The sequence below is a fragment of the Cicer arietinum genome, chromosome 3, assembly GCF_000331145.2.
Source record: "Cicer arietinum cultivar CDC Frontier isolate Library 1 chromosome 3, Cicar.CDCFrontier_v2.0, whole genome shotgun sequence".
NCBI lineage: Eukaryota > Viridiplantae > Streptophyta > Magnoliopsida > Fabales > Fabaceae > Cicer > Cicer arietinum.
This window is the reverse complement of record NC_021162.2, coordinates 17,233,208-17,247,628: the sequence shown is the minus strand read 5'-3', so window position 1 is coordinate 17,247,628 and position 14,421 is coordinate 17,233,208. Positions and strand designations below refer to the sequence as shown.

At 27.4% G+C, this 14,421-nt stretch overlaps 1 protein-coding gene across 1 annotated transcript; it reads right to left on the bottom strand.

The window, feature by feature from the left end:
* Nucleotides 1–12,969: 12,969 nt before the first annotated feature.
* Nucleotides 12,970–13,455, bottom strand: LOC140919667 (uncharacterized). The gene has a single exon (XM_073366271.1). It carries the CDS (start codon nucleotides 13,453–13,455, stop codon nucleotides 12,970–12,972), a length of 486 nt encoding a protein of 161 aa, XP_073222372.1.
* Between the last annotated feature and the right edge of the window lie 966 nt (nucleotides 13,456–14,421).

The following is a 14,421-nucleotide window of genomic DNA, read 5'->3' as shown; positions in this document are numbered from 1 at the left end:
CTACTCTCACCAAAACCATATGCATTAAATTCAACTGTCATATAAATGCATTGATTGTGTGTACTATGATAATTGAAGTATTAAGAAAATGTATTATCAAAGCGGGTGTTGTTAATAATGCATTGAAATTCAATATCTATAATCCTCGCATGGAGTTGTGTGTATTACTGATGCAGTAATAGCTTGAATCCATATTGTGAACTAATTACAAATCATGTGAATTTCGTCAATTTCACCAAAATCGTGTGCAATTAATTTCATTAGTAAAATTAAATGTCTTTGTGCATATTACTGATGCGGGAGTTGCATGAGTTTATATTGTGCATTAATTATCAAAATTGTGCAATTAATTTAAGGAGCCAAATTACATGTCTTTCGTGTAAAAAAGATGAATGGTTGCATTGGTACTAAGTTGCTTGCATTATTGATGTAGAAGTTTCTTGAATCCATATTGTCAATTAACTACAAATTGTGTGAATCCCGTCAATTCTACCAAAATCGTATGTAATTAACTTCAACATCCAAATTAAATGTCTTTTGTATACTAAAGATGAATGATATGATTATGCATTGGTATTAAGCAACAAGATTACTGAGGTGGAATCAAGACATGGAAGATAAAAAACTCATCACTTTTATAAATTGTAGATAGATAACAACATAACCACATTTTTAATGAAAAATGTCGTGTAGAGGTTCTTTGCAACCATTATTCACTCAATTTCTTCTACAGACATTTAATATGACACATCAAAATGTAGACACGACTTTTACATTGTAGGGATTCAAAGATTTTTCTTTATTTCATGTTAGCATCCATTTTTTTAATTAAAAAGTGTAGAGTCTTTAATTTGTCTAATCATTTTATTTTATTTTCTATTATAACCTTTTTGATTCAAATGATTTAGCCAACGACTAACATGTTGAAATAATCTTTGTAATTATTTGAATCATTTAGTACAAGTTCAATTCATAATCTCACCTTAGATGTGGAAATTTTAGGAGTACTATTATTAAAAATATAAATATATTAGTGCAAGCTGTTTTCTCTAATATATATAAATTAACCTGCATTATTTCTCGACAAATTCAAGCAATTTATAATGAGTTATTGATATTTTAAGCAAAAAATACACATTATTCTTTAAGTTTAGCTCAATTCCCAATTTAAGTTATATTATATTTGCATTGTTAGTCATTTATCTCATTTTTTACAACAATTAATGCAATTGAAAACTTCTGATGATTTAAAACTCTACTAAATGCTGCAATAATATTTCTCACTTACTAGCCTTCAGAAAATATTCATCAAATATTATAAATGCATGGTATATATTTTTTTATTTTTCTACAACAATTTAAACCCCCATATAGCGTTGAAAACAAGATAATAAAGGTCTACTTATATAATCAATGTCTTTAACTACATTCATATGCAAAGTAGTTTGTACAGTGAATTTGTTACAATGTTTTGATTAAATTTTAACATTTCATGACAGTAATTTAAGAAAATTTTCAAACGAAAATAATCGCATACGTAATTTAATATATTCTAAAGGCTAACGATATAAATAAAATGTAACTTAAATGATAAAATCAGGATAAAATAAAATAAAGAAACTAAACAAAAATTAAACTAAACTTAAAAGACTAAAGATATATTTTTGTCATATTTTATATTTATATTTTCCTACCATATAATTATTTTATTTTATTTAATGTTCAGAATTATAAATTATGTTTGCACTAAAAAATATCATCATCATCATCTCATATAACAGATCTCTCGTGTATCACAATAGTGCACAATCTAGTTCTAATGAAAATTATATCATCAAATTGTACCAAAAATAAAAATAAAAATTATACTCATCATATTAATTTGCTAATTTTAATACATCATTAATTATTAGGATTATATCATGATTCCATATATTTTATATTTATTTTACTAGTAAAGTATAAAGTTTTATTTATTATTTAGTTTATATTTGGAAAACATTTAAGAACAACATTCTTAACTCATATATGTAAACAAATTATAGTAACAAAATATCATTATTCATTTGTATGTGTTTTTAGAGTATTATCATTTGTATCTTGAAAATAATTGTAATAAAAAATATAATTTCATCTCTCATATATTTTATCCTTGGATTGCGCAGATAAACGTCTAGTTAACTATAACGAAAATAAAGATCTAGATGAGATAGTTTTGAAGAAAAAAGTAAGAGGTTTGGAAGGCGTATTAACAAAACAGGGTCTAAGTAGCAAACCTGACCTTTGGGCTTTTGCTTATGTTCTCATACAAGACATTTTGGCCCACAAAATTGTGTCAACCTATTAATAGATATAATCATTTATAATTTTAAATCTAAGTTTTAAATATTAAGATTTGTCAACTGTAAATATTACATAAAATATAAATAAGTACTGTATGAAACAATTTTTAACGAAGAGAGATGTTATTTAAACACAAAATTTGACACAAAATACGACATAAATATAATACTCTATAAAATATATGTCATATTTTGTTTTTCGTAGAATATCAAAATATTATATTTATGTTTTATTTTGTATTCCACTTACATTACTTCTTAACGAATTGTTGAGCAAGCATATCTATAATAACACAAACTATATGTAAAATAGAAGAGTTGAGATTTTCTCGTATATTTGATGGTCCATTTATGAGAGAAAAAAGTATACTTACTTTAGCCAAACTTATAAAATGGTGATGCATATCTATTCTTTACCAATACACAACTCTATAATAACTTTCAATGGAAGAAAAAAAAAATAGTTTCACCATGTTCCAACTTAAATTCTAAAGATTTTGACATATTCATTGTCATTACCATTAATTGTTCAACAAAATTTAGTTAAAAGTTTAGTCCTTTTGGTGGAACATCATCTTTTTTTTCAATGGAAGAAAATAAAATAGTTCTACCATGTTCCAACTTAAATTCTAAAGATTTTGACATATTAATTGTCATTACCATTAATTTCAACAAAATTTAGTTGAAAGCTTAGTCTTTTTGGTGGAACATCATCTTTCTTTAATACCTCAACAACCTAAACCATTAAAATAATATATTAGCCAACATATTTAAAGTGACTCAAGTACATAAAGCCATGTGTAATGAATACCTTATTGGAAATAAGGCACAAGAGTCATTTGTCCACTGCACAAACTATCAAAAAGTCACTTCTTTGTCATTGCACAAACTATCAAAAATATATTTGTGTTGAAAATACTCTTATCCAATATCAAAAGTCTGTCCTTAAACCGATTGACCATATCTTCATGAACTTCTTCTCTTTCTGATACATTTGTCATGTTTAACGAATCATCATGCCATATCTATTTAGTATAACTCTGTCAAATCCCAGAACAAATAAGATGGTTTTTTATTTCCTCAAAATATAATTGTTTTTCATTTAAACATTTAATACAAAGACAATAAAGCTTTACTTCATTTTAGGAGAGTTTTTTTAAAGCAAATTGTAAAAAATCATTCACACCTTTTTGATTAAAAATGAAACAATTTTGAGATAAGGAGTGTAAACCAAGCAACCGGTAACATCTATGCCGAAGGTAAGAAACTTGTTGTAGTTTTTGGGTAAATTTAATGTCTTAAAATTCACTCCAAGAAACAATAGCCTGAATTGTAGGGTTTGTTTTCCTCTATATCATCCTGAATTGTAGGGTTTATGTAAGGAACAACAATCAACTTATATCTTGTAGGCCAAGTACAAAACTAGATCAAAGATACATAAGTGAAAAAGACAAAAACTAAAGAGAAAGTGAAACTTTGAGTTTTCTCTATTATTTAAAACAATGTAAAAATGCAAAATTTCAAATTTAATTACAAAGAAACAAATATAAATAACAATTAAAAAAGACACATTTGTCCAATTAATTATTTTTAGATATAAGAAAAGCAAGAACTTCGAGAATCAATCTTGTCTTCACAAATTGACGAAGTGGTGACGATAAAATGGCAGCGGCGGCTGCGAAAGTTTACCAATGTGGAGGTTATAGAATGCGATATGTACGATATTTTTTTATTTTATTTTAGAGCCTTGGTTATCAGATTTTTTTTTTAAAAAAATTAGAGTATCGGTTACTAATATAACCGCATTAAATAAATTTCACGTATGTGTCACTGCCTTATTTTGTTAACTTTTTTAAGCAGACAACTGACATGAACATGGAAGAAGATGAGATACATTAATTATTTTTTATTTTTTTCAGTTTGCTTTAATTTAGTTGCCAATATAACTGCAATTAAACATATTTATAAAATTGTCAACCGCCTCATTTTGTTAACTCGTTTATCCAAGCAACCGACATAAAGATGTTAAGATTAAACTTCCCTCTCATTTGTTAAATTGGGTGATAGATAGCTGACTTAACAAAATTATCTTTATAAAAAGTTTCTCAAAATAGCTTTTCATTTTAATTATTTTTTTTTAAATTTTATTATCCAAAAAAATTGTAACAAATAAATAAAATACATAAAATGACATTTTAAGATAAATTATTTAAACCAAATTTGTAAACTCAAGATATTTTCAAAACAATTCAAACCAGTCATTTCCAAAGAAGCTCAATTTTGTTCTTCTTTTTTCAATGTTTTTTCTTAGGTTTCTTTCCAAATGTTTAATAAACTCATAATTTATAAATATTTTAAAATCAATTACCTTAAAATTTTATATATATATATATATATATATATATATATATATCTTTATGTATACAGCAAATTCTACTATATTATTAATAAATATATTAAAACATCTATAGTTTATAAATAAATCATAAATTATAATCAAAACTATACTAAGATATTTAGTATACACACACGTTAGTCCAATAAAAAAAAATCACATATAATGTCATTTACACACTAGTAAATATATAATTGGAATCCTAATTACTCAATAAATATCCCATGGAAAAAGAAGTCATTAGCAACTAAAGAAGTCATTATCAAAATGATCACATCCTCTTTAAAAGTATTTTTTCCAATCATATACTCCCTTGAATAAAAACGAGGGATTGAAGTTCCCTTTAAAGCCAGACACCTTTTCTTAAAATTGCAATGTTGGCTAACAAAAAGTAGAAACCCTACCCAAATATGATGCAGCTAAGAAGTTCTATGTGTGGAAATGTGGGGACAAAGAAACAAAAAACATAGAGAAGGATGGTTGGTGATGGGTGACTTAAAAAGAAACCCGTGAGTCATAGTTGGATCTTGTGCTTGTGGTCCCATCACGGGTAACCCATGTTTGTTAGGACTCATATACTAAGAAATAAAACATTATCAACATCAAATGGGGGAAAGCCACACACCAATAATAGTTGTAATTCTATCTCTTTTGGCCTTTAATTCTCCTAATATGGTAAATATTACTTTGATGGAAGTATTCTATTTTTTTTAATTAACAGAAATGTGATTTTATAAAGTAAAAGTTTAAATTACTATTTTATCCATCTCATATTAAATATTTCATATTTTATTGTTTCACATTATTTGTTATTTTAGAATACTAATAAAAAAAATAGTTTGACAATCGTGGCACAGCAGTACCTCTCTTATTCTTCACTTATTAGAGAGAAGTAGTTTACCGTAAATTTTTGTCTTAAATCATCTATTTAATTCGTTTTTATTTTATTTAAATACACGATTTTTACATATATATTTAGGTTTTTTTTCCCGCATTTTATTTGTGATTTTGTCACATGAGTGTAACATTTTGTTCATTATCTTGGTGCAATATTGTTTGATTTTCTGTCTTGTTGTGGTGTTTGTTTTGTTCAGATAGACAAATTAGCTTCGATCAATTACACATTCAATCAAGACTTTGACGTCGTCAACATTACAAATTTGATGACATATATATTTCAAACACTTTAAGTTTGTCATATTTGTTGACATTTTGTAATTTTATGCTATTAACTTAGATGCTAAGAGTTTCGTAAATTTATCATTTTTTATTTTAACGACTTTGAATTAATATTATTCTCGAAGCATGTATTCTACCAATTGGAACGATATCGTTATTTCAGTAAAAAAAAAATACTAATAAAACATTTATTATATTTGTTTAATATTTTTTTTTATCACATTATATTTTTTAATGTTACCCTTATTTATTAAGTATATGATGGACTAAGAATAAATGAACTACAACAATGATATAGTACAAAGTGAAATATACTTGTGTCTCTTAACTATTGGTCGAAAGTTCGGATATCTGGTTGTTGTATGGAAAAACATATGTGATGAAGATTTAAAAGGAGTTAGTTAGTAGGAAATACAAAGAATATTTCAAGTCAAAGCTTTATAATAATTTGTTGTTTTAATTGTGTTTAATTTGAATTGTAATAGTTTTAATTTTATTTTTAATTAAGTAGTGTAAGTTCAATATTAGCCTAGAAAATTGACATTATGGCCCATTATAGGAATATGAAAGTCTTTTTTAAATACCCTTACAACTTACAAGAGTCTCATTTTCCAACTTTAAAATGAATTAGAATTGTATCTAATGAAAATGGTGAGTGAGTTAGGTATCCTCTTTAAATTCTTAGATTAAAACTTGTCTGAATCTTATAAGTGATTTTCTTACCATTGTGGCAATTTTTTTTTCCCTTATTGATCATATGTGAATGTGGCACATTCTTCATCTTCTCGACTTAATCATTGTTTGTATTTTTATCATTTTGTCATTTAATTTGCTATTTTATTTTTAGAAGAAATCATTTGATTAGATTAACTTTGATCCAATGTTGACATATCATGGTTGTCAAACTCGAGATCCCACCAAATATCGTCGGTATATAGAAAAAGCATAGATCGTGGGATCTTAACACGAATCTTAATATGCCACAAAATAAACAAAATTATATCATAAAATTAAGACAAATAACCTTAACATAAAATTTTCATAAATTCAATAAAAAGTCACAAGTTGAAACACAAAAGGTCATTATCATTGTCTCAGATAGAAAACCATAGCCTATCACCATCATCTAAAAACATTTAAAACTTTAATTTCACAATTCATCCAAGACCTTGTGATCAAAACCAACATCTTCCATACAATCTTCAGCTCTTATTCCTTCAAATTCATCATCAAGGCTGTGAATCTCCAAATCATCTTAAGGGACAACAACTTCAACTCCATTCCCTCCATCATTTTGAGTGTCAAATCTCAAATCCTCATTTTCTATTGTGAAATCTAAAATATCATTCTCAGAAGAACCTTCATTATCATATACAATCCATTCATCATCGTATTAAAGATTATCACGGTTATATTCTATTGCCTTTCTAGTTTGCTTCTTTTTAGCTAATTTTGAATTTTTCGTCACAAAGACAACATCATTCATTGTCTTTTGTTTCAAATGGTTTATCCTCTTTCTATGGACCTATTAGATACAAACTCCATTTGTATATAGTAAGTTGTTGGAATTTTCAAAGTGAAATTTTGAAGCAATTTTTACCATCTCAAAAGTGCTCTAATTTCGTTCACATTCGGATGAACGACAAGTTAAGTTTAACACACGAATTGCAAAAGATTTAAGTTTTGGATGCTCATCCCCATAGATTCCCACCATTGTGACAAAGTTTTGGTTTTAAGTGTAGCTTTTTCTATCGGACTACCAAAAAAATTTACTTGTGTCTTGAAATCTTCTAGTTGAGCATCAATCTTGCAAATTTCTTCAACATCTCCCACCATCTTTTGTAAGCAATCATATAACCCACACTTGACTTCATAGTCAACTTTAAATTCAAGGTTGTTATGTAGTTGAGGATTAAGATAGTAGTCTGCTGCATGCAAAGGCGATTGAGTTGTTTATCCCACCTCTCATCAAGGATATACCATAGAGACTTAAAACTAAATAATGGCAAAAACAAAACTAAATTACTTTTAGGCTTGAAAAAAATGAAAAATTTACAGAAACATTATGCATTGCAAAACAAAAACATTAGGATGCAGAATTTGCTGAAACATAATTCAGAATTTGTAGAAATAGTACATTCTTTGAACACCACTCAATGCATCTTGGATTCTCTCCTTAGCTTAGTCCATTTCCTCGTAAATAAACGCCATTGTTGGTTTATCATCTGAATCCATTAAACGAAACACTTTGATTAGTGGATAAAACGCCTTTTAAGCAAATTGCAATATGTAACGTCCCTATTTAGTATAAATAATTTGTAGTAATTTTTATGTTTTACATGTTAGTAAATAATAATAATAATAATAATAATAATAATAATAATAATAATAATAATAATAATAAAAGAGGAAGGGGGAGGAGAGAATGGGAAAACAGAAAAGAAAGGGAGAGAAAAAAAATTGGGGAGATAGAGAAGAAGAAAGAGTGAGAGAAAGAAGAAGAGAAGGAGAAAAGAGAAAACACCAGAAACACTGACAACCCAAGAAAAGATAAAGGAAAAGTGCTTGTTGCTGAAAGTCTATGTAGAAAGGGTTGATGGTACAATCATTTTCTCCCTTCCTTTGGAAATAAGAGGTGGGTTTCTATTTTCCTATCTCTCATTCATGCATGTATGAAACAATGTGTTCCATAGGTTAGAGATTTGGGGTTTAAGAGTTTGAAACGAAGAAAAATGATTTTTATTTTATTCTTGGTTGGATTTAGGGATTTTGAAATAGATTAGTGTAGAATTGAGTAAATTGAAATTTTTGTTGCTGTTTTGTGTGTGTTCATTACTGATTTACTCATGATTTGTAGCATTATTGTTGCAAAGAATTGTTAGGAAAATTAGTGTGATAGAAGGAATGTTATTAACTTGAATTTCGTATGACATATGTGTGATGTTTTGGTCATAACGTTTTCTATAGACATCCGTTTTGAATGATTTTTAGTTTTCTGGAAACTAGACTCAATTATCTTCAAATTGAGTACAAAATTCGTGATGATCGATTGAGTATTGATGTTGAAAAATGGATTACAAGCTGGACCAGAGTTGTTGTTTCTGTGTTGTTTTCTGTCATTGTGTCTTATTTTAATAAACTGCAAGAATTGTGACTAAATAAAAATAAAATAAAATTTTATCTATAAAGTAGACATCATAAGTTTTCCAAAGAGTACTCATTCACTCAATTCTGATATTTGTAAGTTTCTGTCAAATGACTCTAAAGTTAAACTCAGTTTTGAGTTATAACATAAATTTGGGACTGTTTTGGGAAAAATCCACCTTAAACATTTCTCTAAAATTTTATTTTACATTGTGTGATTTGTATGATATAATTGACCTAATAGCTTATGTTATCATAATAATTTTCAAGGTTGAGTGTATGGTAGTCTTTAATATATGTATTAATAGATGATGTTATATTTGTGTGTATATGTGTATGGATTGTTATATATAATTCCTATATATTTGATTAAAGTGAGAAGTATAGGATTCATCCTAGCTAGATAAATTCTCCGTCTATATACGACGGAAGCGAGAGGTAAGCGAGGGTAAGTGGGGCACCACTTACAGACGTAATTATGTTCAATCTTACCAAAATAAAGTTACTAACAAGAAGAGGGCATTAGTAAAACTAATGTAGTCTTTATGACATGCTTGTTAGGTGGAGTTTAAGTCATTAGATTACTCACGTCTAATGACTTGAATATTTAGAAATTTGTAGTTTCATAAAAATAATATAAAAGAGACAATGATAACAACAATAATATATAGTATTATATTTTATAACATAATAATACTCATTTGTATGAAGTAGAAGATTAAATTATTTTGTAATATTAATGATTATTATTAACAAAACTAATTAAGCTAAGTAATAACTAGATCACAAAATATTTAACATAAACAAGAAGTAGAGAGTCTAAGATTAGGCTAAATTACATTTATGGTCCTTTAACTTAATCTCAGGTAATGTTTTAGTCCTTTATCTTTTTTTTTTTCCCGATTTGGTCCTTTATTCCTAACAATATCAAATAAAGTATGAAACGAATTTGATGAAATTTGTATTATATTGAAGAGTATAATAAATTTTATGATTTTTGATTGAATTTTTTTTTTGAATTTTTGTATAAAAGAGGATAACATTGTTGAAATTTTAAAACATAAAATATCAAATTGTCACTTAAAATTAAAATAAAGGACCAAGTCGGGAAAAAAAAAGATAAAGGACTAAAACGTTACCTGAGATTAAGTTAAAGGACCACAAATGTAATTTAGCCTAAATTTAATTATAAGTTTTTTTGTGCAATTAAGAGAGGACACAAAAAGACTATTGTCCTTTTTGTATCTCATGCATTCATCTTTTTTAAACTAAAATTATAATTTTATTATAATTGTCTACAAAAATAATTCTATGAAATTTTTGGTTTCGTAACTATTAGATAAAAAAATTAAAAGGGTGATGTGACAATCTCTAATTTATTTATTTAATTAAAATTAGTGTGTGACACCCTTCAATATATGGTGAACTCTATTAGTTAATTCAAATTAACTCATACATATAAATTTCAATTGGCTTTGTAACAACCTAATAAAATTAAAGAAATAGTAATTATTGGTAGTATAATGTTGGAATTAAGTGCACTTCAATTTTAGACAAGAAATCAATGGTAATAGTGCAACGTAAATAGCTTATATGTTCATACGTTTCTATTAGGCATCTTGTTGTCACACATATTTGTCATTCTTACACTCTCAAAATAATTTTCTGAGTCGTAAATTCTAATATCTATCGGTGTTGAATTCATTACTGCCTCGTGAGCTATTTCTCGTGCAAATTTAGAGGTGTTAAGAAAGAAAGCGCCTAAGGTAAGGGCTTTTCCCCATGCAATGTTAGGCTAGATATTAAATTAATAGTTTGTAAGATATTGATATAAAACTTGTTGTCTTAAAAGAAAAATATTGATTTTTAATTGCCTTAAAGAATTTAACTATAATATTTTATTTTTATGAGTAATATGTTTGCTTTGATAAACTTAATTATAAATTTCGATTTTTATTATTATAACATGAGTAATATGTTTGATGTCATATATTTGATGTAAAGTTATTATTTGTGTGTTGTTTATGTGTACTTAATTATAAAGCTATGATTTTTATTATGATCTCATGAGTAATATTTTTTTAGGATGTCTTTAATTTAAAGTTTCGATTTTTGTGCTATTTCATTTCAAAGTTTTGATTTTTAAGAAATCTATATGAGTCTTGGGGGAATTGGTGTAAAGTTTTAATTTTAATTATGATAACATGATTAAGTTGATTTTTGTGATGTGTTTAGCGGCAAACCTTGATTTGTGTTTTAAATGATATTATTTTTGTGGTTGCCTAAGTGGCTGGTGATTTGTGTTTTGAATATTTTATCTATGTGGTTGTCTAAGTGGTTTGGTTGGTGGTTTGTATTTTAAATATTTTTATCTTTGTGGTTGCCAAAGTGGTTGGTGATTTGCATTTTAAATATTGTTATCTTTGTGGTTGCCTAAGTGGCTGGTGATTTGTATTTTAAATATTGTTATCTTTGTGGTTGCCTAAGTGGCTGGTGATTTGTGTTTTAAATATTGTTATCTTTGTGGTTGCCTAAGTGGCTTGTGGTTTATGTGATTATCTAATTGGGTGGTGATATGTATCTTTGAGCATCATTATCATTTCATGACATATCATATGCATCTTTGTGGACGCCTGTGTGGCTGGTTTAATTTTTCCCATTGGTATGGGTGACTTCTGTGTGGACGCCTGTGTGGCTGGTTATATCCGGATCATATATGTTTAGGAGCATGCATGACTTGCATACATTTTTATGTTATTTTATTTTGATCTAATTATTTGCTATACGATTGCTACTTGATTTATTTAGATACATTCTATGACTTTTGATACATCTTTAAGAACTATTAAAGAATCAATTTTTTTAAAATCTTTTATTACGAAAAGATTTTATATTCATATTTTATGGTTGTTAATTTATTATTTGGTTTAATTTTGTTGTGGGATGAACTGACCCCTTACACCAATATTTAGGTACTAATGATATCAAAAGTCGTATGAATGATGTTTGGTTGGTGCACGCGCGTGGGAAAATGAGACCTTTACTTTAAAAATAATATTTTGTATTACTAAAAATTTTGTCGTACATTGTAAAGTTATTTACTTTTCATTATTGACTTTTAATAGAAATGCGGAAGTGAGATTTCATTTGCTGGTAAATAATTGAATGTAATTAATTTCAGTCAACCTTGCTTATTTTGAATTTCAATTAAAGAGACTTTATTTTATTTTGGAGCATAAGTGAATATTGATCTAATATCTGGAATATTCATTTTGCAAATAAATGAATAAATAATATTTTAGTAAATTGCATTACATTCTCTTACAAAAAAAAAATATCAAGTCATTTCTTGACGCATCTTTAAATTATTACATGATGAACTACTTCAAAAAAAAAAATTATAGTTATTTCTAAAAGAAAACTAACATTTTTAAGTAATTTTTGGATCAAAAAATTTGGGGCGTTACATTAGGTAGAGTTTAAGTCATTAGATTACTCACGTCTAATGACTTGAATATTTAGAAAGAGTCAAAACTTTACATTGAAGAGAAACTCAAGAAATAAGTATAGTCCCAAATTAGGATGCTAATTGATTTAATTTCATTTATTGGGACCCACTGAGATGTAATCTCATCCAACTTTATTCAAATGTGTTACAGGTAAAAAGGCTTAGATCACATGTTGAAGAAATGAAGCGTATCAGTTTACACTATAGTCTGCTTATAATTTTATGGGGAATTATTTTGAACCATGGATGTGTTATGTACTCCATATTTCTATGTTTTTCTTTGAAGGATTAGTATGTGTATGAATAGATTTTCATGACTTTGTGTCGGGATTGTATTAATCATCTCTTTTGTCGAATTATGTTAATGCTCAAGTTATATTCTAGACAATTAACTTATGGTATTACACAATATTTTTCCAAAACTCTTTATCCCTGACCACTTCTTCAACATGTTGCATTTCACTTGTTTTTGTAAACTTGCTTGATGCCCATTTATTAGATGTGAATATTCTTATCAATGCTCCTTTGTTCTCCATGAGATAATCCAAAGTTAGATAAGATGTTGCAAACCGCGTAACAATTGGTCTCACAAAATCCTTTCCTTTAGTGAAATATTGTAATAAAGAAATTATAGAAGTTTTTGAATATATATATTGAGTAACTTTCTTACCCTTTGAAATTGTTTCATGATGAACTATTTTCTTTTTCTCAAAATCCTCTATTATAAGATCAATACAGTGTGCTGTACATGGTGTCCAGTAAAGCATCTCCTTTTTCTCCATTAACATTGCACCAACAACTTTATAATTTGCTGCATTGTCAGTCACAATTTCCACAACATTTTCTTCCTCAAATTCTTCTATTATTTGATCAATCATCTTACACATTTTATCGATAATTTTTTATATATGAGAAGCATCAACGCACTTTAAAAAAACAATACCTTTAGGGATATTAACTAAGAAATTCAAAATTGTCTTTCGTCTTTTGTCCATCCACCCACCACTCACAATAGTACATAATATCTTCTTACAAATAAACTTGTGCTCTTCAATGACCTTAGTTGTCTCCTTCATTGTTTGCTTTAAGAAATTCAAAATTGTCTTTCGTCTTTTGTCCATCCACCCACCACTCACAATAGTACATAATATCTTCTTACAAATAAACTTGTGCTCTTCAATGACCTTAGTTGTCTCCTTCATTGTTTGCTTTAAGAAATTCAAAATTGTCTTTCGTCTTTTGTCCATCCACCCACCACTCACAATAGTACATAATATCTTCTTACAAATAAACTTGTGCTCTTCAATGACCTTAGTTGTCTCCTTCATTGTTTGCTTTAAGTACTTTTTTCTAATTTGATGATAGGAAGATGGCTTAAAACCAATGACATGTCTTGAAACTATCTTCAACATCCTTTTAAATTCATCGCTCTTTGCCACACTAAAGGCTTATTGTAGAAACATGAAGTTATTTCTAGACAAGCTTATTCTCTCAAATTATTTTTAAAAATATTGTTGCGGGTGGCTTGAGTGCTCACTATATTTCTCTTGAATTTTTTGTAGGGGTAGCATTCTCATTCTCCTTTAATGATCTTTTTCCTTTTACTTTTTCACTATTTGTATCATTCTATCCTAATTTCTTCTATGATTTATCTTTCAATGATTTTACAAGCTCAAACATTAGTTTCTTCACATCATTGGGTACAACATTACATGCAATAGCATTGAATTGTGTACAAGCCAAATGGTATTTTATTATGTATACTCCACCAATAAATTTTTTTGCACAATAATTATATTTTATTTTTCTAGTTCCTCCATTAACATATATACCATGTTTTCATGCTATATCAA